General features: G+C 42.6%; 1 protein-coding gene across 1 annotated transcript; it reads right to left on the bottom strand.

Moving 5' to 3' along the window:
• Nucleotides 1–14999: 14999 nt before the first annotated feature.
• Nucleotides 15000–17466, bottom strand: LINGO2 (leucine rich repeat and Ig domain containing 2). The gene has a single exon (XM_076362124.1). The coding sequence runs from the start codon at nt 17456–17458 to the stop codon at nt 15638–15640; it is 1821 nt and encodes a 606-aa protein (XP_076218239.1). The 5' UTR covers nt 17459–17466; the 3' UTR covers nt 15000–15637.
• Between the last annotated feature and the right edge of the window lie 632 nt (nt 17467–18098).

Here is an 18098-nt window from a genome sequence, read left to right as displayed (position 1 = left end):
AGACCAAAGATGGATGCAGTTATTTGGCAACCTCCAGCACGCTCATAGCAGCAACAGGATATATTCTTTACAATCCCTGAAAAGTGAAGCCCTTGTTCTGGGGCACAGAACACTTTGCTTTGGTTGTTCTCACTCTAGTTTGCCTTTGTGTTCCAACTTGCTCTGGGCCTCTGTGCTGTAAAATTATTTCTTTCACAGGCCTGTGTGACACATTTTTGAGAACAACATCTTTGTTCTTTACCTTCATGGAAATGCAGAGCCACAACTGCTTTCTCTTGGGCCAAAGGTATCAGTTCTCAGAAGTCCATCCCTACAGGGATTATTGAGCTAGTAATTCTCTCCTCAGTGCATGCAGAAATTTTACAAGAGCTTTTTAAAGAGCGTTAGCCTTAACTGGCTGGCATAAGAAATACACAGATCCCAGATACAAAAGGTGAACTCTTATTTGGCTTGATAGACCTCCTGGAGCTCCCGTTGTATGGCTGGCTTGAGGATATCAGGGTGGCCTGGGAAAAAGGCTGCCCAGATATCATGCTGGAGATCACCCACTGGAGCCCTGGGCACCGTTCCTGCAGTTCCCTGCTCAGCCAGGAATAGTGTGCGCTGTGGAGAGGATGGCAGGGATGCCATGGGGTGATGAGGGCTGCGGATGTCTGGGAGCTCTTCCTGAGTGGCTGGCAGCAGCTGATGGCTCTGTGGTGGGCATTTTGTTGTACTCTAAAGTCATCTTCCGCTCACACTGAGAAATTGATGGGCTGGACAGGCCCCTGCAGAGGGGTCAGTCTGGTTTCCTACTGGCCCACTATATTACGCTGCTGCAAGCGCGCCCCACAGTGCCCGGCTGCCTGAATCATAGAATCATAGAATCATAGAATCATTGAGGTTGGAAAAGACCTCTAAGATCATCGAGTCCAACCGTCAACCCAACACCACCATGTCCACTAAACCATGTCCCTAAGTGCCTCATCTACTCGTCTTTTAAATACTTCCAGGGATGGGGACTCAACTACTGCCCTGGGCAGCCTGTTCCAATGTTTCACCACTCTTTCAGTAAAGAAATTTTTCCTCACGTCCAATCTAAACCTCCCCTGGCACAACTTGAGGCCATTTCCTCTTGTCCTGTCACTAGTTACTTGGGAGAAGAGACCAACACCCACCTTGCTACAACCTCCTTTCAGGGAGTTGTAGAGAGCGATGAGGTCTCCCCTCAGCCTCCTTTTCTCCAGGCTAAACAACCCCAGTTCCCTCAGCCGCTCCTCATCAGACTTGTTCTCCAGGCCCCTCACCAGCCTCGTTGCCCTTCTCTGGACACGCTCCAGCACCTCGATGTCCTTCTTGTAGTGAGGGGCCCAAAACTGAACACAGTATTCGAGGTGCAGCCTCACCAGTGCCGAGTACAGGGGCACGATCACTTCCCTACTCCTGCTGGCCACACTATTGCTGATACAGGCCAGGATGCCATTGGCCTTCTTGGCCACCTGGGCACACTGCCGGCTCATGTTCAGCCGGCTGTCGACCAGCACCTCCAGGTCCTTCTCTGCTGGGCAGCTTTCCAGCCACTCTTCCCCAAGCCTGTAGCGCTGCATGGGGTTGTTGTGGCCGAAGTGCAGGACCCGGCACTTGGCCTTGTTGAACCTCATACAGTTGGCCTTGGCCCATCGACCCAGCCTGTCCAGGTCCCTCTGCAGAGCCTTCCTACCCTCGAGCAGATCAACGCTCCCGCCCAACTTGGTGTCGTCTGCAAACTTACTGAGGGTGCACTCAATCCCCTCATCCAGATCATCAATAAAGATATTAAACAAGACCGGCCCCAGTGCTGAGCCCTGGGGAACACCGCTCGTGACCGGCCGCCAACTGGATTTGACTCCATTCATTCACCACAACTCTCTGGGCCCGGCCATCCAGCCAGTTTTTGACCCAGCGCAGAGTCCACCTGTCTAAGCCGTGAGCCGCCAGCTTCTCTAGGAGAATGCTGTGGGACACGGTGTCAAAGGCCTTGCTGAAGCCCAGGTAGACCACATCCACAGCCTTTCCCTCATCCACTAGGCGGGTCACCTGGTCATAGAAGGAGATCAGGTTGGTCAAGCAGGACTTGCCTCTCATGAACCCGTGCTGGCTGGGCCGGATCCCCTGGTTGTCTCGCTCATGCCTTGTGAGCGCCCTCAAGATGAACCGCTCCATAATCTTCCCTGGCACCGAGGTCAGGCTGACAGGCCTGTAGTTCCCCGGATCCTCCTTCCGGCCCTTCTTGTAGATGGGTGTCACATTGGCAAGCCTCCAGTCGTCCGGGACCTCCCCCGTCAACCAGGACTGCTGATAAATGATGGAAAGCGGCTTGGCGAGCTCCTGCGCCAGCTCCCTCAGCACTCTCGGGTGGATCCCATCCGGCCCCATAGACTTGTGAGTGTCCAGGTGGCGTAGCAGGTCATTGCTTCCTCTTGGATTATGGGGGGTTTATTCTGCTCGCCGTCCCTGTGTTCCAGCTCGGGGGGCCGAGTACCCTGAGGATAACTGGTCTGCCTGTTAAAGACTGAGGCAAAGAAGGCATTGAGTACCTCAGCCTTCTCCTCATCCTCGGTGACAATGTTCCCCCCTGCATCCAATAAAGGATGGAGATTTTCCTTGGCTCTCTTCTTGTCATTAATATATTTGTAAAAGCTTTTTTTGTTGTCTTTAACGACAGCGGCCAGATTGCGTTCTAGCTGGGCTTTTGCCTTTCTCATTTCTTCTCTTCTTCCCTAATCAGGCAGGGCCAGGGAAACATGGGTGACAGCTTCAGGGCCGGGAACCAAGAGCTGCCACCAGCAGCCCCCAAAGCAGGACCCAGCACCAGCCAAAGCCTCACTTGACTCTCCAGGCCTTATGCACACGCTCAGCAGGAGGTTGGGCCAGGCATGAACCAGGCTGGGCCAGACTCTCGGTGTCTGGGGATGACGACTGAGCACAGTGCGGTCACAGTTCATTGCCTGGGTCCGTTGCAATGGGCCATGCTGGTGGTGCTTGCCCTGGCAATGCGCTGGCTGCACCAGCACTCATGCCTCTGCACACTCCTCTGGGGCCTCCTGCAATGCCCCTTTCCACTCCCTCCCCTAATTTTTTGTCTTCCGCTCAGTATTGGTGTTTTGCAGTAGTTAGCAAGGACTTGGCAGTGTTGTCCCGGAGCCCCATTAGGTCACTCTGGCGTCTTCTTCCTCTTGGTAAGGGATTTTGCTGTTAGAAATCGCTCTGTAGCTGCCAAATACAGTTGTTCCAAGGCTTGCCTCTGCCTTGGGTGCTCCTGCCTGTTGTCCATGCCCCCCTAGCAGCTCTCCCCATAGGTTGGTTGCCATGACCAAAACCAGACATCAGAGAGAAACCAGAGCAGAGCAAAAGTGTCAGTACCTGGACAGAAAGGGACTCGCTGCCGGCTGAGGGCACATCTGTCTCCAAAGCAGAGAAAAGTTGTTTCCCTCCGTGGGGGCGGATGTGCCTCCTCTTTGGCAATGGTGACCAGCAGAGGAAGGGGTGGACAGAGGGGAAAGGGCTGGCAACATGGTGGGGACCAGTTAAAGGCCTCTGGATCAGCAGCTCCTCAGCACCCAGATCCCATTTCCCCACACTTGTCTGAGGGCAAGGCACTGGGACAAATCCTTACACTTGATGGTCCTGGGACTGGATGGGGACACCACATGCTGAACTTACCCGTCAAACACTGGTTGGAAAGCGTGGGGAAAGGGCAGGATGGGAGATGACACTGACAAGGCAAGGGCTATCCTAGTTGGGGGACACTAGATTTATATATGCAGGAAATGCAACCTTATTAGAATATTAAAGAAAAAACTTTTTTTCTTTATAACCAATGTACTCACTTGGAATGCTATGCATATTTCCAAAACTATAGCAGAGGACTGGAATGACAGCCTCAAACTTTTGCCTTAAAGAACACAAGTGAAACAGTAATGGATTTTTATCTTTATTTTTTTTTTTAAAGGAAAGTATTTTATTTTTGTGCCTCAACAGGTGAAATTCATAACCTTGTTTCTGATAAGACAATTGAAACATAGAAATCAATTACAACAATGTGCTTTCGAGCTTTTATTTCTTCATTTAGGTAACTGACAATTCGGAAGGACACAGACAATAGGGCTGTAGCAGAACAGTGTTACAATTAAAATTGATTTCTATGAAAAACAATTACAATAGCTGTTGAAAATCCAGGAAGGGTTGACCTTTTGATCAGAACAGACTGCATTTTAAGAAAGTATTTGTAATGAAATGAAGTGGTTTGTAGCTTTCCTTTTTGAACAAGGAGAGAGGAGAATCCTTGTGTTAAGACAGGATCTGGAGGGAGCATTTTATCACACTGAGAAAATAATTTTTCCATCAACAAGTACATCTCTTATCCATCTTTCTGACTTTTCATTCTTACACCATAAATCCCACCAGAGCAAAATGCTTGTTTTTTTTTTTTAATGCATACCACCTCGTTTGCAGTGGTTTGGGTTTCTGCTTCAGTATGTTAAGCCTTAAAGGATAAATTGATCTCTCACATGCCTTTTTGTGTGCAGTTCTCTAAGATGGCATGCACATTCAACAAGTACTCCCTTCAGTTCTCATTGACTTGAACACACACCTTCCAGTGTCTTGAGTTCACGGTGGTCTTAAATGGCGAAATGCATGTACGCTGGTTAATCTCGTTCCCAAGGACCAGTTGTTAATTTTAATCATGCCAGATAGGCCTGTACCTCAGAAATAGTTCCCAGTGACTGCTGGATGCGAGGCAGTAACTGGCCATTAACTATCAAATGTGCTTCACTGACATTCACAGCAAATTCTTCTGGCTTCAGTGGTAAAGCAGAAGCTGGGAATGGGGCAGTTCCAAGTGTTTGGCTCATGTATAAGCAAAACAATCTTGATTAAAAGATGAAGATGAGGTTGGCCATGATTCAGTGCTGTGGCAAATAGAGTAAACAGAGTGTCAGGACAAATTCCCTATGATAAACGTTGGCAGTAGAAATTTGAAAAGTGGATGCTTGTTACTTTATCTATTAAAGAGTTGGAGAACCTGTGGGAATGCTAGCTTTCTTTCAATAATCTTTGATTAGAGAGTAGAGAAACTATGGGACCTATTTTTGGTAGTCTTGTAGAAGGACCAAATGGAAATGTTTTTGTAGTAGTAGTAGTGCTTGGTGGGACACTTGACAACCTGACAATTGGTGTGTGGTTTGCATTCATTTCAGCATCTCTCATCTATAATCAAAGGCAAAGCGACAAATCTTCATAGATTCTTTAGGAGATGAATCATGTTTTTCAAGCATTGCAAAAACACTAATTAAATGAGGCATTAAGAGGTTCTTTCATGCAATATATCACTGAATTGCAAAAAAGGCAGAGTCTAGTTGGTGTGCATCTTTCATGACAATTTTCTTTCATATACTGTCACTGCTCTGCAAGAGCATCTATTCTACAGCTGTTGGAAATGCTGACGCCAGGGCAGACCACTGCTGTCACCACATTGCCATCACCTTCTGGAACACTTTGGGCATCGGGGGTTGCCTTTCTTAAAAAAAGGTTTTCTTTGTCTGATAACAATGCCTATTACTGCATACCAACCTACATACAAAATTATCATTCCTCACGCAGGGGTGGCTGAACCATAACCCCTTGGCTTTATAATCCTTAGGGAAATGGCAGAATCTTCCTTTCGAAAGGTAAATATTGTTATTGTAGTCTCCAGAGAGTTAGAGGCCCAGGGGGTTTGATTACAGCTCAGAAATCCTGAGTTCCAGCCTTCTGCTTGTGTTACTAGCCAACAGCTATGCCTTCCCCAACTCAGGCAATGCTGATCTGGTATCCTTCAGCAAAATGTGACAGCCTGCCAAACTCACGAAAGCCAACACAAGATTCTATAAGGCCCATTAAAAGGCAAGATTTTGTATAAGTCAGAGGGCTGTATTGTCTCTAACTCTTTTGCATGGCATGTCTGTTCTTTGTAAAAGCAAAGTATTATCTGCAGTGCATTAGAACTGATGCACTGCACAGATGCACAAAGATTGTTAGCTTTTTAAGATGAGATGCCGTTTGGTTTCAGTGATAGTAAAACTTTACATAAGGATGTAATCTATTAGTCTTTGTACATACAGCAAAGAGCTCTCGTAGCAAAAGTAATAGATTAAATTTATTGTCATTGTCTTCCTATAATAAAATAAGTGTGCTCTCCATCACTTGTGCTTTTGAGTTATATAAATAGCAAAGTTATTGGAAAATAGCTCAGAAAAATATAACTTCCAGTTAGGGACTGATGAGGTAAATAAGATCTTCCAGCTGGTGATTACAGCTTTAACTAGCTGAATGTATCCCCTAACTATTAATTAATAAACCAGCTCCTGCAAAACCAAATAATTTCAAAATTACTTAGACAAGGTGCTAAGTACCAGTGTCATATAATTTTTTACACAAGTTTTAATTTCTTTTCTTCTCTACTATCCAAACCTGCATTGTACTAACTTCTCACTGTATTACATTTCCCCTCATTTACTAAGGTTGAAACTTATCCTGCCAAGAACAGAGGCAAAATGCGGCTTTCCATGGGGAATCTCCTATACCTAGGGAAGAAGGAATTTAGACCAAATCTACCAGCCTGCTGCAGAGTCTGTAGATGGCAAGGTCAGGTCCTTTGCAATAACTCTGTGTTTCTTAATCCAGTAGTTTCAGATTTATTCATGCTTTCCCAGCATGAATTACCAGCCTCTCCCCCAGTTCAGATAGTACAGGAGATGAATAAAGCCCTTTTTTATAGTGTGTCATCTACACCTGTATGTGGGAAGGTTTTATGAAGCAGAAAATTCACCGTGAGCATTCCCCAATGTGAGAATAACTCACTCTTTGTGAACCGAGTTTATTAATTGGTAAATAGTGTGATTTCCCATTTCCCACTACCTTTTTCAAATACAAAAATGTTAAACCCAGGCATTTCTTAAAATAAGCTTTGGATGCCAAGATTTGTTTATTTAAAGCTTACCGTGGTATCCAATATAGGGCTAATAACTGAGAGATAAGTCTCCTGTAGTTGATCTGTAAAAGTATAAATATTCTCAAAAATTTATGAAAGTGATTGTGCTCTAGAAAATTTTGGATGTTTTTTAAAAGCTGAAGTGGTGTTTGTCTGTTAAGATATTACAATTTTTTAATAAAAGAGTAGCTCTGGAGAGCACACATTTTTTCTGTTTAGACCCTGGCCTTAATGTGGACTATTTTAATAAATTTGTCAATGATTATCTGATGTGATGGTGTTTTTCTTCTGGTTATCATGGAGAAAACTAGTAGTTTCTTCTACTGTAAGAACTGGAAATTACACATTAGATCCTGTGATATAGGAACAGGTTCCACCTCTTGAGATAGTGTCAGGTAGTCCAAAAAAGTAACTGGAATTGCATAAAAGAAATCTAAAGCTTAGGGTAGAGGAACCTTTCAAGGAAACAAACTCATTGTTCTCAATGCAGTGGCAGGAGCAATGGCTCTTTTTTCATGTCATACTGAAGACAGTATTGGAGTACACTGCCGACTGTCAATCAGATTACCAAATTAAAGGAAAAGAACATGAAAATAAAGCAGATTTTAACATAATCTATAGTTAAGTTTAGCCCACAGATTCTTTGCATTTGACATTCTGCTGCAGAGGAGGGTACAGCAGTGCAAGTCAGCCAAAACCTTTTGGAGGTGTCAAATGCAAATGCAGAAGGATAAGACAGATTTCAGGAGGCACAGCAGAGCTCAAATTCAGCCCCTGTCTGTCTCTGCTCCCAGAAATCCAGGAGGTTTCAACCTGCTTCTTCCTTTCCTGAGGTAGCAATAACAACATTGTTTTCCCCTTCTAGTGAATAGGACCCTGGTTTAGAGGATAATGGGCTCATGGCCCATGATAATCTTATTTCAGATGATCCCAGAAAGCATAAGCAAAATTCTCTGTTGGTGAAAGTACCTAGCTGTGGGAGAATGGGAGCAGCAATAGTTTAGGTTATGGCCTGCGTCCTTCTTCAAAGCTGATCTCTGCCATAGATTTGGTGGGTCGTGGCAAGCCTCCAGGCTTTGGAATAGCTTTCAAGCTCAACAGAATCTGCTTTCCACCACTTAATTTTTCAGGTGCAGTTACAGTGGAGTTTGAATACTAGTGATTTCCTTAGAAACCATGTTTCAGATGCAGATTCTCAGTATTGGTTGTCTTCCAAGTGACACACAGCTGGTGAAATCTCTCTTTCTGCTGTGCTCTCCGTGATGCTGGTAAGTGGCGGGCTTTTTTCTTCCAGCATTAGCCTGATTGGTATCCCCATCAATTACCTGTACACACTGTGCAAATGAAAGTGAGGGAACAGGCTGACTGATACTTTGCATGGAGAATAAATCCCAAAACACATCTGAATGTGACCTAGGTTTTTCTCTGTGTCTGAGGGCTTCATGCAATGAAGGAGGAGTGAAAAGTGAGTAGATGAAAAATAACTGCTAGAGTCTTCTCTTTCTGACTGTAATGGTTTATATTCTGAGTTCAAGAGTGGTGGGTCTGAGCAGATTACCTGTTGTGAAGACTTGGTGCTAAGGACCTCAGGTCTGGTGCGGAGAAAACTGTATTTTTCTCATCTTAGTTTCCTCCACTATCCCTTGGAAAAAACCTGATCTGCACAATAAGGGAAGAAATGTAAATTTTCTTCACTTTTCCCAGTAAATTTTGCCACTCCATGGAATTATTTATTTGGGTTTCATTTTGGATAAGTATGATACACACCGTGACATAAGCCCTAACGTAACTTTAAAAATGACATTCAGGACAACTGTCTTGACAAACAAAGCTTTTTTTTTTTTCCTTTTTTTCTTTTTTTTTCCATTATATTAGCATATTTTGCTCAAACATGAAGCGAACTTATGGACAAACCCAACTTGTCATGTGCTTCATGGATCATAACAGCAAGGCTGTTTCATTTCCCATCCATACTCATGATCATATATATTAAAATAAATTACAACACATTTTTTCTGGTTAACCTTGTCACCTTTTAAAAACAATATACATTTAATACTCGAAGTAAGAAAAGAACAAAACAAATATAACTCTTTTTTTGCACACACAAACATATACATATGAACTACATGTGCTTGCAAATAGATTTCAGTAAGTGTGATGACAATTTAATATATACGCACTATGGCATTCCCTCCCCAAACAATGAGAGACTTGCTGTCATATGTACTTGCCCAGAGGCCAACTTCCTACTATATGGCTGTAAGCTCACCAGATCAGGGTTGTCATTTACTTCCTACTTATACAGTGCCCAGTGTAATGAAGCCAAAGTGTCATTTGCTCTTAGGTATCAAAATGGCATAAATGGATTCTGTAAGAAGCAATAATATTTTGTTTTCTGAAAGATTGAAATTATTAACGTGTGTACAAGCTGTCTTCACAGCTGCCTTGAAATTTCATGCCTTGAAATTTCAAGCCATTGTTCTTGGCTTATGTGTGAGGAGATAATGTTGTTGACTTGTAAATACCACACATAGAAATAGGCAGTCTTCTTTAAGGTTACGGATTTTCTTTTTCTTTTGCCTTTTTAACTTGTCTTCCCAGAATCTACATTTTCATATTCTCCCACTCAGTTAGCAGTGGTAAATATTAAAGCAATCCAGAACAGAAGGTATGCCACAAGGTGAGAAATAATTAAAACATAAGTTCTGCTTATTTTCACCTATAGCCCGCTTAGTAGAAAGCAAAAAAACTAGATTCCTTTATCAAATTCCTAGTGTAGCCAAGGAGTAACAGAATGGTGTTAAGAGGATTTCTCCTGATTTATATTGCCTGACTAGAGTAGAAAATCTGTTTTCAGTCTCTTGCTTCAACACTTCTGCTTCATGACAATTTTGGTACCAGTTTGAATAAATACAAATAATCAAATTATGAGGTGAAAGTTTGCTCTTTTGAACTCTTCTATGAGCTATTTGAAAATGAAAGATAAAGTATCCTTAAATTTAAGTTGAAATAACATGGAACATTTTCTTGACTATGGCAGCTTTTTCCTTATTCTGCTGAGCCTATAAATACAGATTTTTATTTCCAGCTGGCCTTATATCCAACCACCTGCTTCTAGTAAAAAAAAAAAAAACAAAACAAAAAGCTCAAACTCATTCAACCTGCAGATTGCTTTTGGCATGTAGCTATTGCAGTAGCAAGAACCTCGCAGAAGCTGGTTTATTTCATTTGCAGGAGGAGTTTTACTCAAGCTTCTTCTTCCTTTTTTATTTTTATTTTTGGCTTGAAGAGGGTTTAAGATCCTGCTTTGAGATCTAGATTCCAAAAGCCATGTGAACATGCAGTGAAACTAAGCCAAATCCAGAGATCTTCATTTGGCATCACAGTCATTTGAAACTGAGAAGGGAAGAGGGCAGAGCTAGGAGACAGGCAAAGGGAGCATGTATCACTGAACCAACTGGCTGTGATTCTTCTAAGCTGCCAAGGGAAATTGAGTTTGTAATTCTTATTACAGGTGATAGGAATGTGGCATCCAAATTGCTTAGCTAACTTGAAAAATCTCATTCATTGTTTCAGTGATTCTCCAGCAATCAGGCCCTTTACCTTTTCCAAAGATGTTCCTTTAACTCCTCCAGGCACAATTAAATTTTAAATTACTGGATGAAAGTTTTTTTAGTTCTTCTTTCCTAGTTCTTTTTACCACAAATAGCAATCACCTAGGATATTGAAACAAGATCAGAAAGCATGTATCCAGTGTTTTCATACATGTTGTATTATGGCAAAACTACAGATCAGCTGCAGCAGACTGCAATTTCTAAGATACTGCTGCTGCGCTGGTTCTTTTATTTGAGAAGACCAGAGTTACAGTTCAGGGAGGAGGGGCAGCTTGGCCATGTGCTCCTTTCCCTGATACTCCATGTCAAGCCACATTGTGAGCTGAGAGGATGGGAACGGACAGAGCAATCATCATGCTAGCCCCAGATAGACTAGGATCATTCAGGGGAAAAAGATAATTAGCAAACTGGCCAGAATAGGCTTCCCCTTCCTCACTTCTTGCTGGATATTTCACTGCTGGGGATGGGGGTGGAACAGACTGTAGCTTATTTACACAAATGTTCCCTCTTTGAAGAAAAATGAGTAAGGATTGTCCATTTTATTACTGGCTAATGGACCCTTTTTTCACAGGATGCAGTAGCGGATGAGGCAAAATAACTGTATGACTGCAGTTTCTTGGCTGTCTTTGCTAGAAGCTGCTGTTGTCCTTGGGCAGCCAGAAGCTGCTTGCTCTACTGGATTTTCAGCTAATGGTTTGTCTTTTTGTGGGTTAAATGTGGGCTTCTGGCATTCACACATTCTGAAAGTTTTTTAGGAAAAGTTCAGTATCTAAAACAGATATCTAGGCATGGTGTAGGAAAGTCTATTTCTACGTATCTTTGATGTGATTCAGTCGCAACATGGCCTACATTCCAAAGTTCCTTCACACCAGTTTTTTCTTCTATCACAAGGTTTAGATAAGACTTTCTATTAAATATTAACGCTGACTTCTTACTGTGTCTCATATGCCTCAACTGCAATTTATGGTTTTGAGGGTGTAATGTGGCATGCTTTCTTAATTTTCTTTATGGTGGTATAATTGTAACCATCATAGGTGATGCTATACCATGATGCAAGAAATAAGGAAAAAAAGACAGCTACCATTCACGTAAATAAAGGAAACCTTGAATAGCAGTGTGACAATGACATCAACTTAATTAAAAAAAAAGTTTAGTTAAAAAAAAAAATCTAGTGACATCAGCTTGTATCAACAGTTCTCTAGGGGCTCAGAGTCTCCTGGCTGATTTCAGTTGTACCTGGAGCTGTTTACCCTGTTGGCACTGGGAGTGTGTGTGAATGGTGAGGGAGGAGGGAACAGAGGGTAAAAGCAGTCTCCTAGTCTGAATCTAACTGAGCTGATATTGTGGACAAAGCCTTTCTGAAAAGAATGCTGCGAAGTTAATAGGAAGAAGGGGGAAAAAGAAGAGAACCTGCTCAAAACCTAAAAATAAGGCTGAGGTGGGGCGCTGCTTAGTCTTAATCTGCCCTTGTATCCTTGCAAACTCTTCTTAATACATTGCTGCAGTGTCCTCTTTAATTCACTCATGGGAAGTCTGACCTGTACTTGTACATCCATCCATTATGAAAGAGGAGTACCGGTCTGTGGAAGTAGACCTCAAAATGTATTTGTGGGAGGCTCAGCACTGCTCTTACAGGAATTATTGACAAGGATACTGTGGTACCTGCTTTCTCAAGTCGCTCTGCTGGTTTTGACATTTTCAGTTTTCTCCTTTTCTGCAGAACTGTTGCTGCTCATCAGAGTCTTGTTGCACTGACTGCCAGGTAAGTTCAGGCTTGGCCTTGTGCCAGCGTGGGGAACAGCCAGTATACAAGTCAGAGGTAGGGGAAAAACCTTCATTCCCTCTTTTAGTGGCAGGTATGCACTGTCCACCTCTTTCTAAATATATGATAGGGGAGCCATGTGAGTCAGATGCTTCCTCACAGCCCAAGTCCTTTTTCTCCCCTGCAGTAAGATAAACTGTGGTGTCTCCTTGATCTCTAGCAGAGAAGAAGTGACTCCTTCAAGAGGCAGGGTAGGCATTCAGCCACTCTGTTCTTAAAAGAATTGCCAAAAAGTTGCTTCTCTAGGTCTGACCCTGACACTGTATTCCTTATTCACCCAAAACAGCCACAGTGAGTGTGTGTCCCATGAATACATATAAAGACTATGTGGAGCAAGATGAAAGCTTGTCTCTGATTCGTGCTGTCCTCACTTCTGTTAAGAGATGCCATATGCCTTGCCAAGTCCATGGTGAAATAAATAGGCTGCAAAAAGTAGAACATTGCTAGAGGCAGGGAGCAAACACTGATTCTTAAAAACTGAATACTGACTGAACTCAAGGCGATACACACAACGCTGACAGCTCTGCAAGGTGGCGCTCAGCAAGAGCAAGTGGTGATTTTCATCACCACCACACATTTCACATAGGTAACTAAGCACGTTACTGCTCAGAAATCCTTGCAGTGCACTAACAATGCAATCACTTTTTAGAGTCATTCTAAGGGAATAGGGGAATTCAGCAATTCATAATTAATCCTAAAAGCACATTTTTTCTAGGGTTTTTTTTGAGAATTTTTTTTTTTATTGTGTCATTTAATATGAAGCAATCAGCTGCAACTGTCTAGAATTTAGGACAATTTTTGCTTCTAACATTGATTTTAACATTTAACATGAAATGACTGCAGGGGCAATAGATTACTAGTTGAAAAATGACAATTACAAGGGAAAGGCACATGCAAATGTCTTCAATGGGCAGTTCAGAAACACTTTGTTTTATCCCCATTTGTTTCTTTAACTGCCCACATTAAGGTACAGTAGAGTTTTGGACTTCAGTGCGGTGGTTATTATATCAGCAAAAATAATTTCTCTGGTGTTAGAATTTAGTCAGGGGTTATTCGATTTTGTTAATGTTATACAAACTGTCATAGAACAAAGAGGATTAGTGTCAAGCATCTCCATAAATCTCCAACTATCTAGTTCAGAGCATAAAAAAAAGGAAGCAAGAAAACCCAACTCTAAACTTAAAACCAACTAAAGTGAAGAAAATTCTAACAGTCCTTGCATCCTCCTCAGTTTGGTGACCTAAAATGGAACAACGATGCGACCAAAGATCAACCACTAGGAAAAGAGATTCTCAAAACTGCCAAGCCTTGGGTCCTGCAGCTATGTTAGGGGTACACCTGGGGAGCGCAGCTGGATTTTACAACTTTTGGCACATTTCCCTTGATAGGAGTGGGAGATTTTTATCCTGCTTAGAAAATCTCTGCCAAAGAATGTGGATACTAATTTTAGAAGCACCTGCATCCCATTATAGGTCAGCCTGACTTTGGTTTCAAAGTGCTGAAATCTAATTTTAAGATTGGACACAGGCTCTTAAATCACATTAATCTGAATGTTCTGGCTAAACACATACATAGCCATTATTATCCTTACTTCAGGTTATGCCAATCATTTATAAATTGTATTTGTTATCAACCACTTAGCAACAAACCTATGGCTCATAATTGCTGGAAAATTGAGAGGTGGCTGAACAACTCTGTATCTTCCCATTGCTGAAAATAAGAACAGTGGTCTCAACGATAAAAAATAAAGTTTCATTTCTGAGCCTTTTGAGTATTTGTTTAGAGGCATAAAACAAAAAAGGGTACTTGTACTGAACTAACATTCCACTTCTGTCTTCTCTCCATTAAAAAAGCTTCCTAAAACCTGGAAAAACTTGCCCCTCTTGCTCTAAGATACTGCCCCTGAAAGAAACATAACCACATAGTTATTAAAATGGCATCAAGAATAGCTAAGTAATTGTTCTTGGAAATTAGCTTTGTGTTTATGTGTTATCTACAAATATACAAGATGAGAATGACAGTGGCTAGAGGTTCATTATATCTGGCAGTATGTTAGCCTTTTTGAGGCTATCATGTTTTAAACATTATTTTAGTTTTATAATCCCCATATTATGCATGGACAACCGTAGTTTACTTGGCATTGGAGGAGTTCATTCCTAGTAGCAGAGCTTTTGTATGTTTTAATTCACTCGTAAAATAGAAAGATGACCATATTTCCCAAGGAGTATGCAGAATGTGTTACGTTCTTTCTTTTTGCCCAGTACACATTAACGTTTTAACAGTAGCTTTGAAATTAAAATCAGGGCTAACAAAACCAGCTCTCTCTCTTCAAGGTAGAACTCAACTCCTCTATGCCAGCAATGTCTAGTGGGTTGCCTTCCCTGGGTGAGATCCAGGGCTATGTTACAGTAAACTGGTCCAGTGTGATATCACAGTTATAAAAAATATTCCATTCTGTATCAAAACTAGGCACATGCCTTATATTTATATGAAGAGAAGATCAACAGAGCTGAGCATTTTTGCTCTCAACTATTCATCTCTGGCCTTCTACATGAGGAGAAAAATATCTTATGTTATTTCTAATTGGTAACTACAAGAGTCTAATTTGGGTTAGATGGTAGTTAAAAGGAGGGTGACATCACACGGGTCAGTATTGGTGGATATCTAAAAGCACAACCTCTCATTTGTATTGCTTTAAAATGTACACAGTATAGATGTAGATTAAAAAAAACTACCAATTTTTTGTGGTGTTGAACCAACTAGAAGGGGTGATGCAAGGTTTTACCAAATGAGATCTATAGATACAAATTTCACTGTAGAGTATGTTTTAGACAAATGTGTCTTTTTCTTTAAGTATGTAAATCCTACACTGTAGGCTTTTTTTTTTTCTTTTCCTTTTTGTAGTGGTAGAAAATGTTGAACAATTGTCCATGAGCATGAGCCAGCGGTTCATTGCTGATATCCCCAGAATGCCAATATTTGCAATGCAAACAGTTAGTACAATTTACCAGTTCTATGAAAGGCCCTGACATATCTGCCTCAAGGTCTGGAGGCTCTGCTGTATAACCACAAATAGTCTTTCCATTTTCATGTAACCTTTTGATACAGTGACAGCTGCATTAAGCTGCTTCTGCCTAGCAATTCCACATGCCAGGCTGGTTTAATTGGTTTTAATGCCACAGAAAAAGCACTGCTAGCAGAATACCATCAAATCATTTTCATATTGAACCGTCGTGGTCCAGCAACCTCCCCTTCAACCACAGCACCATTGTTTTTGCGAGGGACATATTCAAGGTCAATGCTGGTTTTGTGTTTGCCTTTCCCTCGGCTCCACACAAAAAGAAGGAGGAAACAAAATAAAACCACTCCAAGGAATGTGAAACAGCCCATAGCTGTGGACACCAATATTGTCTTAAGGTCCAGAGAGAAGGTGTTCGCATTAGTTCCATTGGAACTTGTGTCGTTGGAGTCTGTCATATACATAGGGGTCCTGTTGGCATAAAGGAAACGGTCTGAAGTAAACCCCTTTACTGTAAGGGAGGCCGAATAAGTGTCGTTCCCAGCTGCGTTACTTGCAATGCAAACATAGATCCCAGTGTCCTGGTCTTGAGCAAATCGGATCTCCAGGGTGCCATCTCCCAGCACAGTGGCTCTTCCGTTTGATTTAATTGTGATCAGCCTCCGACGTGGGGTAACCCAGGATATGGTAGGCTGCGGATCCCCATCAGCATTGCACATCAACTGCACCGTCTGCCCTTCCTCCACTACCAGGTATTGCAACTTCTTGTCTTGTATCTTGGGCTTCTTACAGATGAAGTAAAAGGAAAGAGCTGTGCTGTGAAAGTCTTTGAATGACCTCTCTTTGACACTGTCTGGGCCAGCACACATCGGTGGCTGGCCTCCAAACTGCAAAGTGGGTTGCCTCTGTAAAATCCAAAGGAGACGGCAGTCACAGGCCAGAGGATTGTTGTTAATGCAGAGGACCTCAAGGCTTTTGGGGGAATGGAATACATTCTCTTCTAGGGTTTCTAGCAGGTTTTGGGACACATTAAGCACGCGTAAGAATCGGAGCCCTTGGAAAGCGTGTGGTTCAATGGTACGTAGCTGGGCCCCCACCATGTGGAGTTCCTGCAGGCGCACTAAGTCTGAAAGCATGCCTGCTTCAATGGTGCTGATAGGGTTGTAAGAGAGGTTTAGATGTGTCAGGTAAACCAGATGTTTAAAAGCAGAGTAAGGTACTGCAGACAGGTTGGTGTTGGTGATGGAGAGAGAAGTAAGGTTGAGACCATACAGACTGTTGGCAGGCAGCATGTCCAGGAGGGGCCAGGCGTCTATCTCTAGGTCTTTCAGGCGAAACAGTCTTTTAAAGGCATATGCAGGCAAAGCATTAATGTTGAGCTGTTTCAGATGCAGACTGATGAGGTTGTGGAGGTGAGAAAGAGCTTCTGTTGGTACAGCTGTGAGGTTGCATCTCTCCAGGGTGAGCTGCTCCAGGCTAAGCAGTCCGCTAAAGGCCCTGTGTGATATATAAACCAAATCATTGTCCCCAACCTCCAGGGATTTTAGGTTGTGCAGATCTTGGAACATGTAGTCCAGCAAAATGACAATCTTGTTTTCACTTATATCAAGCTTAGTTAAGTTTGACAACCCAGTGAACACCCCAAGGGGGACCAGTTTCAGACGGTTTCCTTTCAGCCTCAGGGAGCGCAAGTTGAAGAGATTGTTAAAGGCTCCAGGCTCCACATTGGCGACTATGTTGTCACTGAGGTCGATCTCCTCCAGCAAAGGGTACGACGTGAATTCCTCAGGGTTGACGCTCTTCAGTCGGTTCTTGCTGAGGTCCAAGATTTTGGTCTCAATGGGAATGCCCTCTGGGATGGACATCAAACGTCTTCGGTGACAGCTGACAGACTTGTTCTGTGCTGAGCATTCACAGCGGGCTGGGCAGCCTATGGTGGGGCCCATGAAGACTAGCAGCACAGCCAGACCCAGGAATGGCTGCCAGCATGATACAGCTGTGTGACGCATGACTCCACTGATCCGGTCAAACCCTCCGTTACGGGCCTGTGGGGATGAGGATGGGAAAGGGGATAAGTTAAGTCTGCAGCAAAAGGAGATCTCTGCCAATTTTACAGTACTATTTCAAAGCAGGCACATGTGTTTTCATTTGAAACAAACCAATAAAATATATTGTGACAAGAGCAACAAAAAAGCAGATTTTCCTTCATTATCACTGGGCTTGTTGAAGGATCTGTTTATCCAGCATTTCCCCACTAGAAATCAAAGGAGACAAAACTTTTCCTACTGCAAACAGTAAAGAAGGTTAGGTTTCATTCTTTTCTCACTCTTAGCAGGTCTCTACAAGACAGTGCTATAACTAATGCAGAGATAAACACGATACACTCTGCAAATAAGGCTAATCACGTTTGTGATAAGTTCACAGCATTGGGCCTCTGTAAGATGATAAGTAACTAGGTTTTTGCCTTTCCTATTCACGTCAGTGTTTTAAGGCAAACCTTAATGATGTATTATCTTCAAGAAAAGGAGCTCCTTGACAATGAAAAGATTTCTTTTAACATTTATTGCATATATTACAGCTATAAATAGACGGAACTTGTTCGCACATACACATATGCAATGGCTGAGATGAGGAAGGAAGCACTGGTGA

Source organism: Aptenodytes patagonicus, chromosome Z, assembly GCF_965638725.1.
Source record: "Aptenodytes patagonicus chromosome Z, bAptPat1.pri.cur, whole genome shotgun sequence".
NCBI classification, from domain to species: domain Eukaryota; kingdom Metazoa; phylum Chordata; class Aves; order Sphenisciformes; family Spheniscidae; genus Aptenodytes; species Aptenodytes patagonicus.
The sequence above is the reverse complement of the archived record's forward strand: the minus strand, read 5'-3'. Positions and strand labels throughout refer to the sequence as shown.